This window comes from Rhinatrema bivittatum, chromosome 5, assembly GCF_901001135.1.
Source record: "Rhinatrema bivittatum chromosome 5, aRhiBiv1.1, whole genome shotgun sequence".
Taxonomy (NCBI): domain Eukaryota; kingdom Metazoa; phylum Chordata; class Amphibia; order Gymnophiona; family Rhinatrematidae; genus Rhinatrema; species Rhinatrema bivittatum.
Genome location: NC_042619.1, coordinates 80,274,296 through 80,299,207, shown reverse-complemented (window position 1 = coordinate 80,299,207; position 24,912 = coordinate 80,274,296). Strand labels below are relative to the sequence as shown.

The window sequence follows — 24,912 nt, the reverse complement described above, 5'->3', positions numbered from 1 at the left end:
TTGAGGGTCTTTGCTTGGTGGGATTGAACCATGGTTCTTCTTGGCTTTGTTCAGGACTGCCTCTACCACCACAGATTGGTGAGATAACTGATTTCCATTAAATCTTGGTATGGGCTCACCTTGTACTTGGAATCCCAGTCTTCTGCTGACCGGATGCAAATTTAGCAGTGCCTCCAAATTTTTAAGCTGTAAGTCGCCAAGAATCTGGTGAACTAATATGACTCTCTTGTCCTTTGGGACACTATAGTATTGGAGGAGCCCAGCATCAATTCTCTTAGCACAGTCAATTTATGGCTTAAGAAATCTGTGCATATGCTGTGAAGAATAAGTCCCCTAGAGAGGAGACACTTCTCAGAGTAGAAGGCTCAGATGGCAAGTGTTCTGAGTGTATTCTGCATCTGAAATGGAGAAAGGTGGTTTGTAGTCCAGCTCCCAAGAGGACCAAATCAGAGGCAGAGTTCTCTCGTGCTTCCCTGACCACCTGCTCTGTCCATTTTTCTGAGTTGGAGGTGACTCCTGGCAGCAGGCAGTGCAAATCAGACTTTTGTGGCCGCTAGAATATCTCTCCAAGTGGTGGCGTGCACTTCTATTGTGGCAAGAGCTGATTTATATTTGGCTGAGAGAATTCAGGAGACTTCACAGAAGACTGGAAGTTTGATTAAATATGAGGCAACTGAAATGGAAGCGGGAGCAGCTTTTTTGGCTGACATATCTTTTGCTTTAGTGCACATGTTGGCTATGAGTTTGGTCTCGATTGCCATGTCCAGGCGCTTATCGTAGCTTCGAAATTGGTCCACAGACTTACCAATCTTCCCTTCAAAGGGAAGTTGCTGTTTGGTGAGGATCTGGAGAAGATGGCAAAAGCTTGGGGAGAATAAGAAGCTCCCAGGTTTCCATAGAATAGGCTGAAAAGTTATTCTCAGACATTACCTTCCAGGAGTTGCTTCAGGGATTTGAAAAGGTACAAACCAGGAAAGTCCTCAACAGATCAAAGGGTGAGGCTTTATAATAGATTCCATTCCTTTTGGAATTCCAAAAGAGGAGGTAAAGTTGGAGGTGCAGGAACTTCCAGAAGTTCGCAATGAAGGTTTTGGGGCCCAGGTCCAGTTCAGACCATAGCAAGTTTTTACCAGAGCTAGGTCCAGATCACTTCAGACCAGTGGATCTTGGATATCAATCAGAATGGTTATGCCTTAAGTGGTAATTTTTAAAGGATTTAGTTGCATACATGTAACATACTATTGTAGAAATTTTCAAAAATCATTTACTCAAATAAAGTGCACTTAGTCAAGTAAATCCTATGAACAATTCAGTGGCATATGTTGTAACAATTTTCAAAAGCCCACTTACTTGAGTAAAGTGCATTTACTAGAGTAAAACTGGGTTTTACTCCAGTAAATGCTTTTCAAAATCATGCCCTTAAGTTTGCCTGTCCAGTTTCAGATAAGTTTGAGGTTTCTCCTTGTTAATTGGCACAAAAAAAAGGAGGTGGTTCTTATAACACTCAATCATCTGCTCTGTTTAGGAACAGTAGTTCCAGTTCCACATGCACAGTGGGGTCAAGGTCAGTATTCGATTTACTTTGTGGTCCCCAAGAAAGAGGGAACTTTCTCTCCATTCTTGAATCTGAAGCAAGTCAACAAGAGCCTGAAAGTGCCTCACTTCAAAGTGGAGATCTTGTGGTCAATAATAGTGTGGTGAGACGGGTATTTCTTAATATCTTTGGATCTTTTAGAAGTGTATATGCATATTCATATCAGAGTACAACATCAGAAGTATCTTTGCTTCACTGTAGTGGGAAGTCAATTTTAGTTCTGGGCCCATCCCTTTGGTTTGGCTCCCAGAATCATTTCCTGTTGCGTCCGTCGCTGCTCAATGCCCTCACTCCGCCCTCTTTACCTCTGTGGTGACTCCCTCCAGGTCTGATGGACGGTTTTACTGCCGCGGCGTCTTCTTGCCGTCTCCCTCCGGTGTCCCCGGACCGGCTCGACGCTGCGGATCCGCCATGTTGCCTGATGACGTAGGGCGCGTGTGTGCGTGCGCTCCGATTGATGTGCCAGCAAGGGCGCGAACCTCGGGGGGTCTCCCTGAGATGACGTCATCCACTTCCAATATAAAAGGTCTCAGTATTCACTAACGAATCGAGTTAGCAAGGATTCGTCCAAGCTACTCTGCCTCCTCGGACTTAGCAGAGGTACCCACTCCTCGGGGGCCTCGCTCTCTTTTCTCTATTTCAGATTGCAGATAGGAACCGGTATTCACTCCTCGAGGGCCCATGTTCCTGGACACTCTAAAGATTCTCTACTGCCTGGAAGCTATCGCAGATACAGACATTTGTGAGTTACCAGAGCTTTCCCTGGAACCAGGTATTCGCTCCTCGAGGGCCTAACCCTTTCCAGCTACTGAGCTTTCTTAAAACCTTATGTGAGTTTGTCATCTGGTTCTGGCTATGAACACAGCATACCCTGTCTACTCACTATCTATAGTTTCTCTACAGCTCAGCAACCCTGGGATCGCTGTTTCAGTACCTGAGGGACTTAGCCCTGCTGGGCATATCAGCTCACTACTGCTACCTCTGATGTTTCTACTAACCTGTCTAATAAAAGAATTATCTGTGTCTGTCTCCATACCCAAGCCTAGCTGGTGGTCCCTCTCAGGATATCCTCCTGGGGGCGCAGTCATCTGCCATCGGCCCAAGGATCCACCTATCTACATTCCTCTATAGCTGAGTGCCCTCTTCAAGCACTCCGCTGGTAACAGATTGCTACTTCTTCCCCATCAGGAGTCTTCAGCAACAGATTCATAACAGATTGCTAGCTCCGCAGTCTAACCTTTAACAGTTTGTTAACTACTCCTTCTACAGGAGCTGAGCATACAGATTGCTAACTCCTCCTTCCTCAGGAGCAGTTCCATAATAGATTACTAACTCCTCCTTCCACAGGAGCAAACCTCTAACAGATTGCTAGCTCCGCCCACGGAGTATAACAGATTGCTAACTCCTCCTTCACAGGAGCCAAATTCATAACAGATTGCTAACTCCTCCCTTCTTGAGGAGTAGAGCCCAACAGATTGCTAACTCCTCCCTTCTTGAGGTAATTCCTAACATTTCCAAGGCATGGTAAAAGTAGCAGTGGCCTTGCATCAAGAGGCGATTTAATTCATCCTTATCTGGATGACTGATGATTCAGGTGAAGTTGTCCTGAGAAAGTGAGTCAGCTACCATCAGGGTAATTCAGTTGCTGCAGGAGTTGAGTTGGGTAATAAACTTTGCAAAAACCAAGTTGTAACCAATTCAGTATATGGAATATATGAGGGCTCTTTTCAACATGAAGAATGGCCAAGTATAGCTAACAGAGTAGAGGATACAGAAGCTATGAACTCAAGTGTATCTTGTGATAAATACCAGAAGACCCATGATGTAGATTTATCTTCAAGTACTGGGTTCAGTGGTGACGGCCTTAGATCTAATTCCCTGTGCTTGGGCCCACATGATACCTTTACAAAAGACCTACTATCCAGGTGGGTTCTCTGATCTCAGGACTCCCTCTTCTGGTTCAGGTAAAGGTGAGTTTGGATTGGTGGCTGGAAACCAATAATTTGATGAAGGTGATGGGCCTGGAGACTCCCTTTTGGGTCATAGTAATGACAGATGCCAGCCTTCTGGGTTGGGGAATCCCTATTCCACTGACCCTGTCTCTTTGGGTCTGTGAGACCGCCTCTCTGGCACCCCCTGCTCCTCGGGTAAAGCTTCTATCCCTTTAATAAAGACTCTAGATTGTTTCTGTGTCTGACGTCAGCTGAGATCTTGCCTCCCAGGGCCCAGTTACCAACTAATCATAACAGAATCATAACAGTCTTTCAATGTAAGAAGATCGCGATACAATACTCCAGATACAAGCCCACAGAAAGCCTGATACGCTGTGCATTTCGAATCCTCTGGGGCATCGGGTTTTCACTGGAATATTTAAACACTCATTTAAGGGAAAAAATTAAAAAATGCTCCACATCCCGATTTCTTTCATGGCAGCTTGGCATGTCAGCAGATCAAGCCACCCAGTACACTAGAACGTGCCCCCAGACCCTACCTATATCACATGTACCTTAAGTGATTTCCTGCTTTTTAAAAGATTTTTATGTGGCTTGCGATTTTTAAATTTTTTAGCCATTTGTTATTTTACTTCTATTGTTGATGATATGATGATAGGTTTTGTAAACCACCTTGATTTCATGGAATGGTGGTATATCAAAGTAAATTTTAAACATACCTAGCTCTGACTCTGAAGAACAAGATTGGGCCACACTGGTGCCACTCTGACAAAAGATATTTCATTTAACGCTGTTTTAAAATAAACTCACTGTTTCCTGTGAAAGAGTAGCTTGTTGCCATTAATTTCACTTATAAGTAAAGGTAAGACCATTTTGGGAACCAAACCAGTTGAAAATGGAGCCTGTTTACTAACGTACACTAAAAATGCTCTTAACACACAATATTGCTGCACATTTAACTTGCATTTAAGGGCATTAATCATTTAGTATGTTACATGTTAAACATGTGTACACTTCCAGCCGTGGGAATACATCAGCATTACTTGCTGCAGTAATGTCAGCATGACCCCCACTCCACTATTGTCTGTGCCCTGAAGTAAAACCTCCCTTCCAGCATGAACATATTCCACACCTCCAGCTGGAGATTCCAAGCCCCCAAAGGAGGATTTCAGCCCCAATTCCTACCCCCTTCCCCACCAAGAGCTTCAAGAGGGTGCCAAAAGATCCCCTCTCTCCCCATCTTAGACCCCCCTACACCAACTCCATATGAAGTAGCAGAAATGGCAGGAGCAATTCTTACTTGCTCCTGTACCACTTGCTCTGGGGCATCGAATGATGCCAGCTGTCCTGACGAGCTCCTTTGCCTGTTCACATTTTACAGCTGTTTTTAATATGTAAACCTCTATAATAAAAAAAAAAAGTCAAGAACTGCTCTCATCTAACCTCTAAAAATGTTAGAATTTTCCATATCGCATTCTATAAAAAAACCCAAACTATTGCTACACATTTTTAGATTAAAAACATAAAAACTATATTTGAACACGGAGTTATGTGTTATGGCTATGGCTGCTGTGCAACTGCCTCACCACCAGGGGTCCCTCTAGTGCTGGCTCTCCTGGCAGGCCCAGTCCATCTCCCCTGTCCACTCTATGTTCTGGGCTTTCCCTTATAACCCTGCCTGACAGTTCCCTCGGTGCTTCGGCATCGAGCTCGCTGGGCTCCCTGCTCTAGCCTTCCTTGCTTGCTGTGCGTGTGGTCCTTGGACCTTGCTTAGCTTAGCTTAGCCTTCGGGCCTTCTTCCTTGTCTTGCTTTGCCTTGCGCGGCCTTCGGGCCTTCTTCCTTGTCTTGCTTTGCCTTGCCTTGCGCGGCCTTTGGGCCTTCTTCCTTGTCTTGCTTTGCCTTGCGCGGCCTTCGGGCCTTCTTCCTTGCCTTGCCTTGCCTTGCCTTGCCTTGCGCGGCCTTCGGGCCTTCTTCCTTGTCTTGTTTTGCCTTGCCTTGCGCAGCCTTCGGGCCTTCTACCTTGCCTTTCGCGGCCTTCGGGCCTTCTACCTTGCCTTTCGCTGTGTGTGCCTTTGGGCCTTCTATCTTGTGCTGTGTATGGTCTTCGGACCTTCTGCCCTGCCTTGCTTACTGTGTGTGTGTGGCCTACGGGCCCTCTGCCCTGCTGTGTGTATGTGTGAAGCCTTCGGGCTCTCTGCTGTGTGTCCGTGTGTGGCCTACGGGTCCTCTGCCCTGACCCAGCCTAGACCCAGACATTGCTACTTGCCGCCTGCCCAGACCCAGCCTGGACTTTACACTGCTGCTTGCCGCCTGCCCTGACCCAGCCGGGACCCAGACACTGGTTCCAGCCATCTCTGTCTCTCTCCACCTGGAGCCACCCTTTTGGGTGGTGTTCACTGCCCCTGAACACAGCCTAAGCGTAACATATGTATATGGTAGGTATGACTTTTAATGAAACAAAGAAAATATTGGATAGTCAAAAAAAATTAATCTATTTATTTATATTTGTTTGTCACTTTTTTATACTGTCAATCTGTAAACAATCTTAACGGTGTACAATAAAACAGTGCTAAGAGAAAATGGATTCTTTTTCACATCCTTATCCCCCCATACCCTATTACATTTGTAAAGTGAGACAGAAAAATATTTGTTTAAAAGCAAATGTAATTTTCTTGATTTGCTGATTTAAAACAATACCAGATATTTTAAAATGAGATATATTAAGACAATTTTAAAATGCATGCATATTTCATTTTGTAATTAGTATGCCTATTAAACAAACTGAATGCATCATGCAACATTAAAAATGCAGAGTTTAATTGCTTTCAGAAGGGGTGAATTGTCCTCCATTGGGTCAATGCGCAATAGCTGCCGAGTGAATGAGTCCCAGTCCTTTCCCAGTTCAAGCCTGCTGCAGATGGATGGATATTGTCTGTCTGTCTTCTTTGCCCAATCCACAGCTCTCTGTAATTTCCAATGAAATTCGCTATGTATAGAAAAGAACAGCACTGGTTAGCTATCTGCATAATCAGAACACCTAAGTTAGTTACTTTTTATATGAATGTCTCCATACATGGGTTTTCTCCACAGATATCTTCTGACTGGGTTTAGTACACATGGGCCATGTAAAAGCTTGGTTTTGGGTTTATCAGTATGTGCAAGGGTCTAAATACCAGAATTCCATCATAAAACACATATATGCCACATCCTCTCAGTTTGAGATATATCTGGCTGCCTGTGAAAGAGTTGCAAACAAGGTATTTTGAAGCAGATACCGATGGAGAATGGGTTAGTCATAAATTATTTTTTACTTAACTCGCCTATGTAGCTCACAGTGTTATAATCCTTGGCGAAAACCTTGCCTTAAAAAACTTATTTTTCTACTATAGTGGATATTTTCCACAGCTCTTTCAGAGTCCAGATGACTAAAAAGCAGTACCCTCAAAGGCTCTCATGGCAGTGGGCACAGAGGAGACCCTTTATTTATTTATTTACACATTTTTATACGCCGTCATTCGGTGGGTTCCATCATTTGTCTTATAATATATCCTGCAAACTGCCCTAACTCAACTTCAGCCCTCACACTGACACTGACACAAAGTATGCACTGAAGACCAGATGTGTGTTGGAAATGTCTTGAAAGGGAATGAAAAAAAAAAAATAGAAGATTGCACTCAAAAACACACATACTCTGCAAAGAAAATGTCATGCTCCAGCCTGGGCTCTTCTCAGTACCCATATATCTGGAGCAGCGCTTGCCTTGCATAGGCAAGGCCATTAGTTTCAGAAATAACAGGTCCAGAATCGGAACCCTTATCTTCGACTGAGACAAGAGATCTCTTTTGAGGTAGGCAAAGACTAATCACTAGAAAGGTCAACTTTTGAATACTGTGTCTGGCAAGGCTAGTTTGGAAAAATCAGAATCACCCAGGCCCTAAGCTCCTTTATTTGTCTGATCACCCTGGGTAGAAATGAGAAGGGCAGATATGGTGGGAAACATAGAAAGCTCAACTACCATTACACTTCCAATATAGTCCCTTAAAGATTCTCTCATTTGCTGCTACTAGTACTATTTAACATTTCTATAGTGCTACATGGCTTACATCTGCTGCTGTCTGGAGAGACACTTTGGATAGTTTGGGACTAATGAAATGGTTCAGTAATGTTTGTCCCAGTCTCAGAAAGGTCAGCTACCACAATGCTGTGAAAGACACCACTCTTGAAAGACCTGAGTCTGACCACTGAGCAGAATACCTAAGAGGTTTATACTTCTACAGGATGACCAACAAACAGTGAGATACCCTGACTGACAGGTCAGAGTCCATCCTCATAAAACTACCATCTCCTTACAAAGAGATATGGACATCACACTTCTGTGGTTGCTCAAGTTGTGGGTTTGTCCACCAACATCCTCATCCCAATATGTTGAAGAGATAGGATAGCAAAGTGAATGTTCATCGATATAGGGAGGCTGAAGAGTAATCCTCTCTCCAGGTACCAGAAGCCACTGGTCTGTAAATTCAAACAAGCCCCCCACCATGATTTTAAAGAATTTGACCTCTATCATGTCTATGGGGAGGAGGGGAAAAGCGAACTCACTTTTAGCAGGCTTACCTGCTAATTCAAAACATTTCAGGGCATCTGGATATCAAATGCTCCCAGATATGCAGAGCAAATCATTTTTTTATCCTTATTATTTTTCATTATTGGGTCTTTGTGCTTGCTATTTTAAAATATTTTATTGGTATCTACAAATTTTTGATATGAGTTTTTAATTATTGGATATTCCATTCATCAGCTGTTTCAAAATAATCTGTTATTTTTATTATTATTATTTATTTATTTATTTATTTAAAATCTTTTAATATACCGATGCTTATGGTTTTATTGTTATTGATTTTATATTTCTTGATTTGTTTTATGAGGACTGATGATGTTTCTCTTTTTCCTTTGCTACACCGCATACAGTCTCGCTGGCTTGTTGCAGTTTCCAGTTCAGTTTTTGTCTGCATGTTTCTATTTATGCTTTATGGTCTCTTTATTTTATGTTAGGTGAGGGTCTGCACATGTGACTGAGGTGAGGTATTCTGCTGGCATGTAGTTTCTGTGTAGGGTTCTACAGCAGCCTGGCTTGGTCTGTTTTCCTAATACGAGGAGTATTGGAGTTTTAAGGCCTGGTGTCATATTTTCAGTTTTGCCTTGTAAGGTGGTTACTGTTTGAGTGCTGGAAATTGGTGCTGTTTTGGTATGGGATGTTTACTATTTATGCAATTTCTGTTCAGATAGATTACTTATCTTTCCCTTGTGTCATTCTTAACAATAAAAATAATAGTGGGCCTTTATTTTTTATTTCCACCATGAATTGTAATGAGCAGTGTGTCACACATGTGAGCATGGTCTGTCAGGCGTGTCATGATGGGAAAAGGGTTGAGAACCACTGTACTAATAAACTGGAGAATGAAAGCATGGACATATTTTCTTCTGAGGAACAGAGGCTCTTTCCTGAATGGTGTACTGGCCCATTTTTATCAGTCAAACATTGAGACAGGCTGAGGGGGCAGTCTGTACTTCAGCTCTCTCAACAATCAATTGGCTGCTTCAAGAGAGGTCACTTAGATGTGATGCTGGTCCAGACAGGATTATGTATTCCCAACTGAGTTGGAAACAAAAGGAGCAACAGGATACTGCTGTCTCCCCCCCCCCCAAAAAAAAAGAAAGTACACTGCTTTATTCCCATTCCTTTTACAGGATTCACCGTGATCTAGCTGAAGGAGTAAAAAGCTTTTAATCCTATAAAGTCTTAAACTGATCATAAATGTTGCGGTCCCGGGTCGGCCCCGGGAGCGCCGCCTACCTCGCCGGGCGTCCGGGTCCGCTCTGCCCTCCCCGGGCCTCCAGGCACCTTTGCCGCCGCTCCCCTGCTGCCGGCGCACCTCGCCCGAGCCTGTGCCTCCTTCGGCCGCCACGCTCCCGCTCCGGCGGAGCAGCCGGCGTCTCGCCGCGGCTGGCTCCGCCCCCTAGGCGCACTCGCGTGCCTCGGCTGCACATTTAAAGGGCCAGGCGCGGGGGAACTTGGTTCCTCCCTCGGGTGACGTCAGAGGATGCAGGGCTACTTAAGCCCTGCAGTCCCTGCTCTCTGGGCCTTGCAACGAGGTTCCCAGGTTGTGCCTGCTTCCAGTTGCGGTGTCCCTGCTTCGTCTCCAGATTTCCTTGGTTCCTGACTCGGATTGGCTTCGGTGGTTTCTCTGGCTCTTGACTCGGATCGGCTTCGGTGACTCTCTGGCTTCTGACTCGGATCGGCTTTCGGTGACTCTCTGGCTCCTGACCCCGGATCGGCTGGCAGTGATTCCTTGGTGCACGACCTGGCCTGGTGAGCGACGACCCTCTGCTTTTCATCCTTGGACTCCGTCAAGACCTCATCGCTGAAGACCCGCCTAAGTCCCAGCGGCCGGGTCCCTACGGGCGGGGACACCGGCTTCCAGGGTGAATCTCCTAAGTCCCAGTGGCCGGACTCTTACGAGCTCTTCTCGGGGGAGTACCGGCTTCCATGGCGAAGACCATCTACCACCAGGCCAGTCTCGCCTCATTTTCACCTCCCTTCTGAGCCCTTGGTCGCATAGGGTCTTCCGTGGTTCTCCCTTCCGGCCACCTTCGAGTCTGCCTCTGCCGCCTCCCGGTCGGAACCACTGCTGCTAACCCTCACAGCACTCCATCCTTCGATTCCGGCCGGCCCAAGGGTCCACGAAGCTAACAATAAATGCCCCGACCAGAGGATACTATTAACGTAAGCTAAAATATGTTTATTTTTCATGATGTTTTTACATTGGCAACAGGAAACTCATACATTCTGAACATAGTGTATGGTACTTTATCCGGTTTTGTAAACCAACCTCTCAGTGGATGATTCATCCAGTTTCATTAGAGACTTGAAGGTGATCAGGTGTAGCACCTGTGTAAACTGCAGGAGCTGCAGCACTAGAAGAGTGGCGATCAGTTGCAGTACCTCTTCTCTTCCTCTAGGGCCTAGAAGAGAACAAGTTATTTTCATGGTCATCTGTAAAACTGTATGTACTTGAAATTATAAACCTGGAGGAATATATACTTTAGATGTAAATGGAGCTTACTGAATGGCATACAGTTTGCTTGCCATGGAATTGCCTGTGTCTACTAAACTGTATTTCTGGCAGCTTGTAAAAGACCAAAACACCATTAAATTATATTATTTTTTACATAAATATGATTTATAACATTTTCTGGTACAGTACTCCTGGAGCTAATAACCTTAGAAAGTGGTTGGGTCCTTCTTTAGTCACTGTCTAACCAATCCAGTCATCATCTAAGGTTATTAACTTCTGAAAAACTTCCTGTTAAAATAGGTTTTTGGATAAGAATATTGGTAGTGGTCCTCCTACGAAAAGCACCTATGTGGTGAATTATGACTTTGTTAATTATGTAAATATATTTTTGATAAGTTTTGTTTTATATTTACATGTTATTATCTGTGAATATTTTATTTTGTACATCACTTAGGCTGTCAGTGTTAGGTGATAAATAAATTTTTATAAATGAAAATGAAATAAATGAAAAGCAGTATCTTCCCTGTGAGACAATGTTGGGTAAATAATAAGCAATGCAAGAAATGTAATACAGCACATACTCTCACTGTAATATATATCAATCTAAGAGGTGCATCACACACTGAGCTGGAAGCCAGAATATCAAAGATAATTGATTGTGGCCCCAGTTTGCTGAAAGAGGCATCCCACCCGAATATCTAAAGAGAACAGGATGCATAATAATATACTATAAATCAGTTGGCTCGATAATACTTCTGTTTTTATTTCAAAGAACCTCCACGAACATGGCACAACCCAAGATGACCTTTGCCAGTATTTTTCTCTTCTGTGTCTGTCAGCTAGGGAGCTCCAAATATGAACATTAAAGGGGGCAACTTTAGAATTATCCAAATTGGGACAAAGCCCATGCCTACTGTTTACTGGCGGATTTTGAACCCATTTTCAAAGCAGAAGTACACACTTGCTTTTGCTTTGAAACTTACCACAGGTACACAGTATGAGCAGTTGCTTGCACCTGCATTTTTCAGCAGGTAGTTTTTTGAGTTGAAAAATCCATCTACATGCCCTAAATACACTTCCACAATGTGCAAACTTCTAGCCACATTAAGGGAGGGCAATTTTCAATTAATCTGTGTAAAACTGTTAAAACGTTGCTGAATTGGGTTCTTTGGCTGAGTAGTGGGAGCTAATTGATAATGCTGCCAACTATTAGATACTGCAGAATGTTATATTGTTATCATAGTTGTAAGTGTACTTTAACTTAGCAGTATGGGTTTCATCTAATATCTAAAAATCTGCTTTTCATTTTCTGCCATGCAGAAAATCCTTTGTGAACATAAGGTTCAACATGTAATTGAGCCAAGGTACCGATTCTTTGACTTGGATAATATGTATTAATGTAAAAGGTTTAAGGTAGATTTAAAAAGCCTTATGTGTGCAAAAGCGGTCACATATGCGCGGTACACAAATTTTAAATAGCCGGGAAGGGTGCATGTTCATTAAAGTATGCGTGCCCAGAAAAAAGGAGGAGGGCATGGCATTCCCAGCACGGACACATGTAACTCCAATTTTCCTCAGCTGGTGGTATGTTACATGTGGAGAGAGAGAGACTCTTTATCAGGCTCAGTCTGATGTTCTATATATGGACCATTGTAAAGAGGCACTTTGATTCGGGGTTAGTTTTTGGGAGGTGGGTGGGGGTTAGGGGTGGTGGCATTACAGACACAGTCAGAGGTATCCATTGTAAAACTGACATCATTAAAGAATTTTAGACCTTGTAAGTGATGAGAATTCTAACAAGAGGAGTTGATTTGTACACTGTAGGCTCTGCTAGCTGCATTGTATAAATCAACTCCTTTTCATCACTTATAAAGTCTAAAGTTATTTTATGATTTCAATTTTACAATGGATACCTCTGAATGTGTCTGTAACAACACTCCTCCAATCCCAACCCACTTCCCAAAAACTCACCCCAAATCAAAGTGCCCCCTTACAATGGTCCATATATAGAACATCAGACTGAGCCTCATAAAGAGTCTCTCTGTCTCTCTCTCCCCCCCCCCCCACCCCACCAGACTCCTACACCTAAGAAGAAGATGTAGCAAAGTGGTGTGCATGAAGAGTATTTTATAACCTATGCATGTAGTTTATAAAATAGCGCATATTTTTGTCACTGCGAGATACGTGCGTTTATGGGCGTATGCATGGCCTTTTTTTGCACAATACACAAAACTGTTTTTAGGGGGGGGGGTTGTATTTTTAGCAGATTTACTCCTTGTATTTTGGCAATGGTCATAACATAACCTTGTCTCCAGTGGAGCCACCCAACAAAATTATTTTAAAAGATACTTCCATGGTATATCATGTGGGAGTATCTCTTTGACAAGAAAACACAAAACTGAATACAGCCATATCTATCACTCTTGCTCACAATGATTTCTGGAACATTGATGGTTTACACAGTAACAAAAAAAACTCCAGTCCTTGAATGCTAAAATAGTACTGACACAATTAAAATGAGATGTATTTGCATATGTGGTGCCCCTTTGTGTCAACCACTAGATGGCCCTAGGTCCTTGCTTAGAACACTTACATCTGTGAGCCACCATCCATTCCTCTCTGCCCCTCCCAACCTGGGGGGCTTGGATTGGATGCCTCATCCTATTAATGCAGCTATTTTAATATCTTGTGTGGTCAGTTTTAGAAAAAAAATTTTCAACTTTCTGGTGAGGCCTCCCAGCATTATCATGCACCTTAAGTTTGAAGAGATCCTTCATTGTGCACTCCCTGCCAGAGAGTCCCTCTTCTATTAATTACAGAGAAATAGATTTTGGGCCGGAGTCTTCTTTGGGGCTCCCAATTCAAAGGACTGAAGATCTGTGAGCTCCACTCTACTCTCTAGGTGGGCAAGACTGATGACAGCACCTTCTAAGAGAGATTTTGAAGATGTATCCAAGTTTTGCAATAAGAAAGTATTTTGAACAATTGCTTTGTGGGGAGGTTTTTTTCTGACTCACTCCTCCCCACAGAGATCCAGAGCTGAGATAGCCTGGTCCCCTCTTTCTAAAGACTTTTCCTGCAAGAGAAGTTCCCAACAATAAAACTAAGGAAAATGATCAAAAAAACTGGAGACCCCAATCAGCTCTCCCCTTATGGGACAGGGATAGGCTGGGTGTCCAAGAATGAGATGGATTCAGGTAGGATTGTTTTTTATGTGATCGAGGGGACCTCTCCAATAGGATTCATGTTTAGCTGCTGGGAGAGCTTCGTGCACTTAACACCACCATGAGAAGCTTCAACCAGATGCCTGAAATAAAGGACCCTACCTAACGAGAAACTCACATCTGTACCATCAGTCAGCTGAAATTTCAATATTATGGGCAAACTGGACTTTAGTTGTTGCAAAATCAGTAAACTATTTTTTTACCCAGAACATGGTCCTGCCTGGTTTATCCCAGCATCTCAGTCCTTGGGATGCAGCTACTTACAACTCAAGGGGAATAACACACCACTGTCTGGGCCACAAGCGAGAGCTTTCCTCCCCCACAGAAAGAATCCACTTTGGGATAGATAGGTAACTATGGGAGAAGTGCTAGCCGGATACATGCCCCGAAGAGAAAAAATAAGTGTGTGTGCCCTTGGGACCTAAACACCCCCCCCCCCCCCAAGCAAGGGTTATACATACATTTGATCCAACAACCAGATTAATTAGAATAATTTGGCTATTCTGAAAACTAGATTTGTGTATAACACATGGACTGGAGTTCTCTATCCTTGATCTAAGGAGATCTGAGGAAGGAGATGCAGTTAGCGTTCTGTCAGTGACTGACAGACTAAAGTGTTAAATATCTGTCCTATAAATGGCCTGATGATATGATACTAAGGATTTGTGGCAATAGTCAGGTAAATGACTGGATAATGAACTATATTTGGGGATATCAAAAGCCATATGATAGGCTAAAAACACACCATGCATGGACACAGTGCTAGTACCAAAATTACCTAAGGGTGGTCATAACGTACAACATTACATACTTTATAAACAAATAGCAGTGAAAGGCCTGGATGACTTAGATTATGGTATCCTATTCACTTTGGAAGTCTGATCATTCTTTTTGCAAAATTACCCTACTAGCTACCTGAATAAATATTCTTATTTTTTGATATTGCTTAGATGTGTTGTGATAGCAGATCTGGTGCTAAAAGCCATCTCTCACACATAGTAGCTCTTAGGTGTGGTGAAGCAAACAAGTTTTACCTAGTGAATGGATGCCCTTCTGAGCAAGGAAGACATTGCATAGATAATTCACGTCCACCTCCAAAAAAGTCCCAAGCTCTGGAGTAAGGTGCCAAGAACCAGTCTATCAAACAAAACAATTCAATTACACATGCAGACAATTTTTAAAAGCGAACAAGTGAAACCCCCTCAATGAAAACAATTCACAGTAAAAATTCTCAGTATAAATCTGTAATGCTAGTTTACTGCATACAAAAAATGGCTTAATCAGTGCAAGTTTGAAACTCATGAAAAGTAAATCATTGTCAAGGCTAGAGATGTGTGAACAATCTGAAGCTGAAATGCTGGCTTTCCCCGAGATCTGTGGAGGAAATACATTAGTTGTGTCTAGCAGAGCTTTGATAAATTCCAACTGAGGTGACAAGTTTAAATTGGATTTGGGATAACTTATGGAAACCCTAGTGATACCAACACTCGGATAGCGATGCACATAGATTCATCTGCTCCTGCCAGAGATGTGCTCTTGACCAGCTAATTGTCCAGGCACAAAAACACACATCTCCATTCTGTGTAGAAATGCTTGACAACTAGATGTTTTGTGAAAACTCATGGTGCTGATGCAAGACCAAAGGACACTACACACAATACTAGAAGTAGTGTTTCTCTGCTACAAATCTGAGATGCAGCTTTATGCCAGGGGTTACATTCCTGGGGCGACAGTGGTGGCTCTTGCCTGCTTCAAAAGTCGGACTGTGGAAGGATCCCTCTGGAGAGAAGAACAAGGCCAGTGGAAAGATCTGAATCATTGCTGAACAGGGACACAAGAATAATTTAATAGTATTGAGCAGAACACCAGTAACACCACAGCAAGAACTAAAAAGATCTCATGCTGTTATTTGGCAAAAAAAAAAAAAAATTGGGGGAAAAAGCCTTTGCAAGTTCAGTGTATTTCCTGAAACTTCTGGAAGGAAAAAATACAAAAATAATTGTGCAAGTGAAAACTTATGAAAAAAGCATCTTGGAATCCTGTTCTCTAAAATAAGACCTGGGGACAAAACTCATACAGTGTTGTTGTTTTTTTTTAGAAAACTTAGCTTGCACTGTGGGTTTTTTTTTTTTTTTACTATAGGATTTTTTTCCCCCCACAGAGCTGCACAAGTTGTTCTCTTGCATAAAGAAACCTAACGTTACAAGTTATGTGCTCCATTTCATAGCTCAGATTATTTGGGTCACCACCCACATGTCTATCACTACAGATGGTTTGCAAATGGTTCCCCCCAGCCAAGGCTCAAGGACTGCGAATGCTGCCTTTCTTTGTCGTACAGCTAGGCCCCTCTTTCACCTTGCAACTTCTCCTATGTGGCATCTGCTGCTGCTGTTCTCTGCTCTGTACCTATACTGCTGCTGTCACACCCAACTTATTCTCACAGGTGGTATATGCCACCTACCACCAAGGTGATGCTTCATTTCTTTGGATCCTGAAGTACCTTTCCGCCACCGTTTTGTCATATCTCCCGCCAACAATGATGTATCTTATGGAAATGCTGATTATATAACCTATTGAAATGTTAAGACTATGTTAATACTATATTCACAGTTCCTATCCATTTCTCCCTCTCTCTCCCACTGCTGTTATTCACACTCCCTGCGTGCTTGCTTTCACCCTGCCCCCCACTCTCCCCTTTCCTTCTCTGCTCCCCTTCCCCCTTCCCTGTTATATGTAATTCTTTTTCCCACCTCTTTGAGTTGATTGTAAACCGGTATGATGTGAACCACGAATATCGGTATAATAAAAGTTCATAAATAAATAAAATAAATAAGATATTGCTGCTGATACTGTGCTCACTCATTGCTGCACTGCCCCTTCATACTGCAACTTAAGACCATCCTTGGCTCCTGCCAGCACCATAAGCAAAGGCCCAAAGTGTTCATGCTTTATGAAATACTCACAACACTGGGCCCTTGCTGATGACAACAGCAAGAGCCAGGGAAGACCTCGGAGGGACATCATCAGGAAGGACTGTAAATTTAAGAGATGAGGGGGCCAGATGAACAGATCCAATAGACTGTCATTTGTCCACTTGTGGGCACATGCATTTTTTTTTTAGATCCAGTGAATACAGTTTCCTCTGTTTACAAGGGGAGTGAAGGTGCCCAGGGAAATCATCTCAACAGTAAATGGAGTTTACTCTGAGGAGGGGTATGTTACTAGTGGTGTGCCTCATGATCAGTCCTGGGACCAATCTTTTCAACAGTTTTGTGAGCAACATAGTGGAAGGATTGTTAGGGAAAGGTTTTTCTTTTTGCAAAGATACCAAAATCTGCAAAAAGGTAGCCAGCTAGGAAGGTGTAGAAAAAAAAACAAGGGATTGATCAAAGCTTCAATAATGGTCTAGAAACTGACAGCTAGATTTAATGCTAAAAAATGCAGAGTAATGCATTTGGACTACAAAAACCCAAGGGAGAGGTACAGTATTGGAGACAAATTTCTTTTAAGCACAAAAGAGAAGCAAGATCTGGGGGTGATTGTATATGATCTTAAGGTGGCATAACAAGTGGATAAAGCGATGTCAAAAGCCAGAAAGATGCTTGGCTGCTTAAGGAGAGGATTGGTCAGCAGAAAAAGGGAGGTGATATTGTCCCTGTAGAGGTCCCTGATGTGACCTCATTTGGAATACTGTGTACAATTCTGGAGAACACACCTTCAAAAGGATATAAACCAGTTGGAGTTGGTCCAGAGATTGGCTACTAAAACAGTCAGTGGTCTTAGTTCTAAAGCATATGGGGATAGACTCAAAGATATAAACATGCATACCCTAGGGGAAAGGTGAGATAGGGAAGAGATATTTAAATACAACAAAGGTTTCCATGCACAGGAGGCTAGCATCTTTCAATGGAAAGGAGGCTCAAGAACAAGTGGTCATGGGATGAGGATGAAAGGGGTTAGACTCAGGAGTAATCTTAGGAAATATTTCTTTACAGAGAGGGTAGTTGATGCATGCAACAACCTCACAGTGGAGATGGTGGAGGCAATCTGGATTCAAGAAAGCTTGGGACAAATGCAGAGGATCTCTGAGGGAGTGATGGGAATTATAAGGGCTACATAAATTAGACAGATGGGCAGACTAGTTGGCCTATATAATCTTTTTCTGCTGTCATGTTTCTGTTTCCTTTAGAAAAGAGGTTCCCAAACCTGTCCTGTCAAGGTTCCCAAACCTTGTCAGTCAGATTTTCAGGATATCCACAATGAATATGCATGAGATAAAATGTGCATGCTATGGAAGCAATGCATGCAGATTTATCTCATGCATATTCATTGTGGATATCCTGAAAACCTGAGTGGCTGGGGGTCTTCCAGGACAAGTTTGGGAACCACTGCTTTAGAAGAAACCTGTTGACAGCTGTTAGTTCTATGATGGGATGGAATCCTCTAATTTTTTTCGGGTACCAGAAGCATTTGGAGTAAAATCCATATTCTCTTTCCTGCAGTGGAACATGTTCATACACTCTGGGCTGTAAAAGGGGGAGCACCATTTGCAACAATTTTTGATGCCAAGGGAATTAAGAATACCATTTTGAGTGTCAATTTGCTAGATTTCCCAGTAGACAATCTGTAACCCTTCTTTATGATTTGCAATACTTGCTTGAGGTGTAATGGCCCAACATTTTATGTAAAACCTTAGCCTTCCACCCAAGTGGTAGACTGTACAGCATGGACACAGGAAAATTGGATCCAAACAAAAACCGGTGCCAGGTTCTGACTAGATTGCTACAATGGGTTTTGCACGTCTATGAATGCATTGGCAAGGTTTGAGATCTGCTGTTGGTGGGGATGACTGGACAGATTGTAACATCTATTTAGAGGGGAAAAACTGCTTTCTCTAAGGACCACTCTGGAATCTCTTTGTAGTGGAAAGCGTTTGAAGTGTCGAGCAATGGTCTTTAATGAGATTTACCACTTCTTTTTTTTATCTCCAAAGAGATTCTCATCCACTGCAGGGCATATCTGTAAGCTTAACCTGCATGTCTTCTCTTGAGCCCACAGTCATGAGATCTGCAGGTGCAAAAAACCATGGCAAAAGTTCTCAATACCATCTCAAAAGCATTCCTAGTCAACTGGACTAGATGCTTCCTCCATTCCTCACCTTTTTGTTCAACAGGTAAATACATTTTTCCCATTTCTCTGGTGGAAGAAACTGAGAATTTTTTGCCTCTTCCATAATGTTATGAATGTACTGAACTGTAAAAACCTGGTAAGATGCTCCGCAGGTGTTGAGAATAGCTTTCTCAAGGAAGTTCCTCCCATAACGGTCCAAAGTCTGGGACTCATATCCAAGGGATATCTAAGAATAAGTCTTGGACTTTATGGCCTTTTTTTCAAGATAGCTGGACCTTGCTGAATCCCAGAGCTGTTTAGACATGGACCTCTTTCTTACTAACAGGGGAAGGAGTAGCCTACTGGTTACAGTGAGCTGAGAATCAGGATTCAAATTTTCCTTCTCCTACCAAACCCCCTTCCTTGTGATTTTAGGCTTGTTTCACCCTCCACTAACTCAGGTACAAGCTTAGATCTGATTTACTAAGGCTTTTCTCCCATTTTGTGTCTCTGGGAAAAATGCTTAGTAAATTAAGCCCTTAGATTGGAAAGTCTTTGAGACAAGGAAATACCCGCTGTACCTGAATGTAATTCACCTTGAGATTCTTTTTTTTACCTCCGGAGGTACCAGTGGACAGACACTGCCAACTGTATCTTAGCAGCCTTGTGGTATTTCAGAAAGCTAAATACAGGTGTTCACTTCCTATCTCTAAATTAAATGGAATAACGTTAACCGTTCTCTGAATATGCTATAGAAATGAAGAACTTCAAGGCCTCTCAAATAGTTGAACCATGGTACTAAATTCAAATTCATCAAGCAATTTGATGTGAATCCGATACAGGAATCGGGCTAGCTTGGGGGTACAGTCAGGATGCAGTCAGGTCAGGATCCTTTCCCAGAACCAGCTCCTAATTCTTCTGTCAGCCAGGATTGGGAATATTGACTTGGCTAAAAGCAATTAAAAACCCAAACTGGGATCTTTATTCATAAAAATCCATTACATCAGGAGTGAACAAACTGGGGGGCTTGAACAACGCTGAAGGGTGACCCTCTGACTGTCCAATCAAGGAAGAAAAAATGGCTATGCTGTTGAGTTTTGGTGACATGGAGCCACTGCAAGCTCGGGAGGGAGGGAGCTGCTGGACTGTCATGATATCACTGTAAGCATGCTATAGCTTAGCCATGTCTCTCTTTCAGTGGCCCAGGGAGAGGAGTTGCTTTTGCTGTGGTGGGCTCGGGTGAACAGTCGCTTGCTTTGTGGCAGAACTGGACATAGGAGCAGCCATTGCAGTGTTCTTCAATCCAGGAAGATCTGCTATTCTCAGACCTCAGCCTGGAAGGAGTTCCTGCTGCTACCGGGTCTCTAAGCAGAAAGAGAGATCACAAATGTTGCCCACCAGAGGAAAAGAAGTGGTGAGATAGGAGAGGGGAATGGGCGAAGAGGTGGAGAGGAGAGAGAAAGGAGGTGAGGTAGGGAGAATAAAATGAAATAAAAACATAAGAAAATAAAAAAAATATGAGCAAACTAAGAATAATTTGTGAAAACAGTAAAAAAGCAAAAATAAAGTTGGGCAGGGTAGGATGGAATTTTTCTCAGCTCTTAAATAGTCTGGCTGAAAACAAAGTTATTTATGCAAAGTTATTTATGCATTTAATTTTTCCAGCCCTTACCATTGTATGTGTGGCCTGGTGGGCTTTGGTCTGTGTATGTGAAATGGTCTGTCTGGATGTGTCTGCTAGTATATTTATTTATTTATTTATTTATTTAGGGTTTTTATATACCGACATTCTCGATAAAAATATCAAATCAGGTCGGTTTCCATAGAACAAAACTGTCGCTGGTAAGGCGTTACATTAAACATTAAACAGAGTTTTGAACAAAAGAACGTACATCATTAAATATTAAATATTAATTATAACGTAAAATATAAATATAACGTAAAATATAACGTAAAATATACAACAATAATTCGTCAAATAGCATCAAGCTAATTGGTAGGTAAGGTTGAAATGTACTGGTTGGTACTAATTGGTACTAATTGGTAGGTAAGGTTGAACTGTACTGGTTGGGGTATACAGGTGACAGTGAGCACTGTTGAAAGGGCATAAACATGGGAAGAGCATAAGCTAGTGAGCTAAAGCATCAAGAAAGGGTCTTTCATAACAAGAGGACTGTCCATGAGCTATTTTGCTCTTTGACCGGTGTCGGAGTGTTCCTGCGATTCTGGAAAGGCTTGCCGGAAGAGCCACTGTCAATGCCTTTCTCTGTGTCAGTCTGTGTTGTGTTTGTGTGTCTGTCTTCTGTCTGGGGGTAGTGTGTCTGTCTCTGTTTTTCTGTGCGATATGTCCGTGTCTCCTATCTTTCAAGTGTGTACTTGCAGTATACTGAGAACTTCATGCGATATTACCCCTACACAGTTTAGCATTAACTATCTCCAGATGGGACAGGCTGTAGGGAAAGGGGGTGCGAGTATTTGTTACAGGACTTAATTTCTGTTATTTAATTTAGTCATATTTTAAACCACTTTTCCTCACAAACACTCAAGGCAATACACAAATAAACAAGATAATACAAATATATAAAAATTGCTAACACCCCCCCCCCCTACCACCACACACAAAACACTTTCTAAGGAATCTGGCTGTTATAAAGAGCATAAAAATGTATTTTCTTGATTTAAAATATTGAAGCAGAATCTGCATCACATCACCATCACCTAACAATAATCAACATTTTCAATCATTTAATAGATAATTACTATTGCCTTTTTTTTTTTTAACCAAGTCTCAGATGTGTTATGATTTTTGATACCTTTCACCTGCTATTTCTAACGTTAAAAAGGACACTGTCAAGGTTGGTAAGATGGGAATCTGAATAGCTCTAAAAATAAGGTTCTAACTGGGTGAAGTTACCACCAGTCTGTGGTAACCCAGTTTTTCTTCTAAATAAGGCTTAGTTCCATTTCAGGTAAAGTTCCCATTATTGTTCACCTCCCGCTGGCAATTGATTAATTTTTATGAGTTTATTGTGCACAAGGATATCCAATTTAATCCCATGTTTATCATGAGATTATGCTGAAATTCTGATTTTCTTTCAAACTGTATTTTTTATTAAAATATGGTTGCTTTGCAACACCCATCAGATGCACTGGAATTTTAAGTCAGAAATCCAGGTCTGGCACAATATTTTATGATGAAATGGAGTTTGCTTGGCGACACTAATAAAGGAATCTTATACAATATTGTAGAATTTCTTAGCTTTACAGAGCACAACATTCTTAGAGAAAATTAAGTTGTGATACTTTTTATTAGAGATGTGAATCGTGTCCTCGATCGTCTTAACGATCGATTTCGGCTGGGAGGGGGAGGGAATCGTATTGTTGCCGTTTGGGTGTGTAAAGTATCGTGAAAATCGTTAAAATCGTGAGCCGGCACACTAAAACCCCCTAAAACCCACCCCCGACCCTTTAAATTAAATCCCCCACCCTCCCGAACCCCCCCCAAATGCCTTAAATTACCTGGGGGTCCAGCGGCACACTAAAACACGGCACACTAAAACCCCCTAAAACCCACCCCGACCCTTTAAATTAAATCCCCCACCCTCCCGAACCCCCCCCCAAATGCCTTAAATTACCTGGGGGTCCGTAGCCTTAAATTACCTCCGTAGCGGCGGTCCGTAGCTAAATCGGGGGAAGGGGGAGAGCAGGAAAAGCGGCACACTAAATCGTGTAGTCTTCAGCCGGCGCCATTTTGCAAAATGGCCGCCGCAAAATGGCGGCGGCCATAGACCAAAACGATTCGACGCAGGAGGTCGTTCCGGACCCCCGCTGGACTTTTGGCAAGTCTTGTGGGGGTCAGGAGGCCCCCCCAAGCTGGCCAAAAGTTCCTGGGGGTCCGGGAGCGATTTCCTGCCGCGAATCATTTTCCGTACGGAAAATGGCGCCGGCAGGAGATCGACTGCAGGAGGTCGTTCAGCGGGGGTCCGGAACCCTCGCTGAACGACCTCCTGCAGTCGATCTCCTGCCGGCGCCATTTTCCGTACGGAAAACGATTCGCGGCAGGAAATCGCTCCCGGACCCCCGCTGGACCCCCAGGAACTTTTGGCCAGCTTGGGGGGGCCTCCTGACCCCCACAAGACTTGCCAAAAGTCCAGCGGGGGTCCGGAACGACCTCCTGCGTCGAATCGTTTTGGTCTATGGCCGCCGCCATTTTGCGGCGGCCATTTTGCAAAATGGCGCCGACTGAAGACTACACGATTTAGTGTGCCGCTTTTCCTGCTCTCCCCCTTCCCCCGATTTAGCTACGGACCGCCGCTACGGAGGTAATTTAAGGCTACGGACCCCCAGGTAATTTAAGGCATTTGGGGGGGGGGGTTCGGGAGGGTGGGGGATTTAATTTAAAGGGTCGGGGTGGGTTTTAGTGTGCCGTGTTTTAGTGTGCTTCTGGACCCCCAGGTAATTTAAGGCATTTGGGGGGGGGGGTTCGGGAGGGTGGGGGATTTAATTTAAAGGGTCGGGGGTGGGTTTTAGGGTGTTTTAGTGTGCCGGTTTTCCTGCCCTCCCCCTTCCCCCTTCCCCCGATTTACGATTTTTTGACGATAAATCGGGGGAATTAGTATTGTATCGTGGCCCTAACGATTTTTGACGATTTAAAATATATCGGACGATATTTTAAATCGTCAAAAAACGATTCACATCCCTACTTTTTATTCAACTAGCCCAAAACAAAGTTGTACATGAGACCACGCATGTATTGCATCTAAAAAAGGGGGATCTGTCTGGTCTTAAAAGTTCCTGTGTTTTTACTGCAGTCCAATAAAAGATATCAGAACCTGCAAATAATTCAGTTCTCTAAACAATTTTAATTTCTTTCTGTCACCACACCAAAACAATTACAGGCTGATGCAATATTGTGCACTCAGGCTAGTGCAGAGGTTGACACGCATCCATAACACCGATGCAATAAGGGGATCAGTGCGTCCAAAATGTGCGCCAAACCAGGGTGTAGCTAATAGCATTCATCACATGTAAATTTATCCCTAACACGTGCTTTTCAGTGCAGTGGCTCATTTGCCTATTTCATCAGGTGCCCAAAAGTTGAATGTGTTCACGGTAAAAAAAACACGGGCACCCAGTTTGGGCGCACATTTTTTAGGCGCCCTTTAATGCATCGGCCTGTTAGTGTTTCCAATGCACTTTCTTTGTGCCTAACATGCATGAGCCCTGTGCAGTAAGACAGCTGCTGCATTGTGCTGCAAAAATCTGAAGCTGTTGGAAAGTTACAAGCCCACTTTCATGCTCCCATTTTATTGCTTTGTAAATGTTAAATCTATCATCAGAAAATAATCAAAGTACTTGAGATCTAACTCAGAGAAAAATTACATCTATTATGATCTTATACTTTGTGAGACTCCTATTACAAGTAAATCAGAAAATGAAAGGTGCTTTACCTGAGTTTGGAGTGCAAGTAAAGATCTCCCAAGAGATGCAACATGACTCTTAACCCTCTGTGGGGGAAGAAATGGTTTTGGATCCATGGATTTTGTTGCTAACATCCCGGCTTTGTGGCATACAAGATGCTCCTGCAAATAACCATAATAGAGTGATCCCTTAACAATAAATAAATCTGATCCAGTTGAGGCTGAGCATATCGCAGCAGTGGTGAACTTAGGTCCAGGGAGGGAGAAGAGATGTTTTCTGCTAGCATGGTAGCCCACACTAGCCAAAAGGCAGTGCTGAAGATACGCCATGCAGGAGGCTTTCCTCTGGCCCCCAAGACTGATTAAGATCCCCTGAGCTGCCTGGACATGCTTTCTGAGGAGGGAGGATTACAGGGGAGAAAATAATAATAAAAAAAATAAATCTGTGATCCACAGTATTTACATCATAGCTTTCAATGGATTTAAAATGTATATATTGTTTTGCACCCACACATAGCTTTACAATATACAGAGTT

The 24,912-nt window shown here is 43.0% G+C and overlaps 1 protein-coding gene across 3 annotated transcripts in view; it reads right to left on the bottom strand.

Moving 5' to 3' along the window:
• Positions 1 to 6,015: 6,015 nt before the first annotated feature.
• Positions 6,016 to 24,912, bottom strand: part of PARP4 (poly(ADP-ribose) polymerase family member 4) — a 376,732-nt gene continuing 357,835 nt past the window's right edge. For all 3 annotated transcript variants that reach the window (XM_029602495.1, XM_029602494.1, XM_029602496.1), the window contains 4 exons: positions 24,407 to 24,538; positions 14,882 to 14,984; positions 10,438 to 10,570; positions 6,016 to 6,533 (listed from right to left, as the gene is read on the bottom strand). In XM_029602495.1, coding sequence (XP_029458355.1) covers positions 6,338 to 6,533; positions 10,438 to 10,570; positions 14,882 to 14,984; positions 24,407 to 24,538 — 564 coding nt within the window. In that variant the 3' untranslated portion in view covers positions 6,016 to 6,337. The remainder of the gene's footprint in view (positions 6,534 to 10,437; positions 10,571 to 14,881; positions 14,985 to 24,406; positions 24,539 to 24,912) is intronic.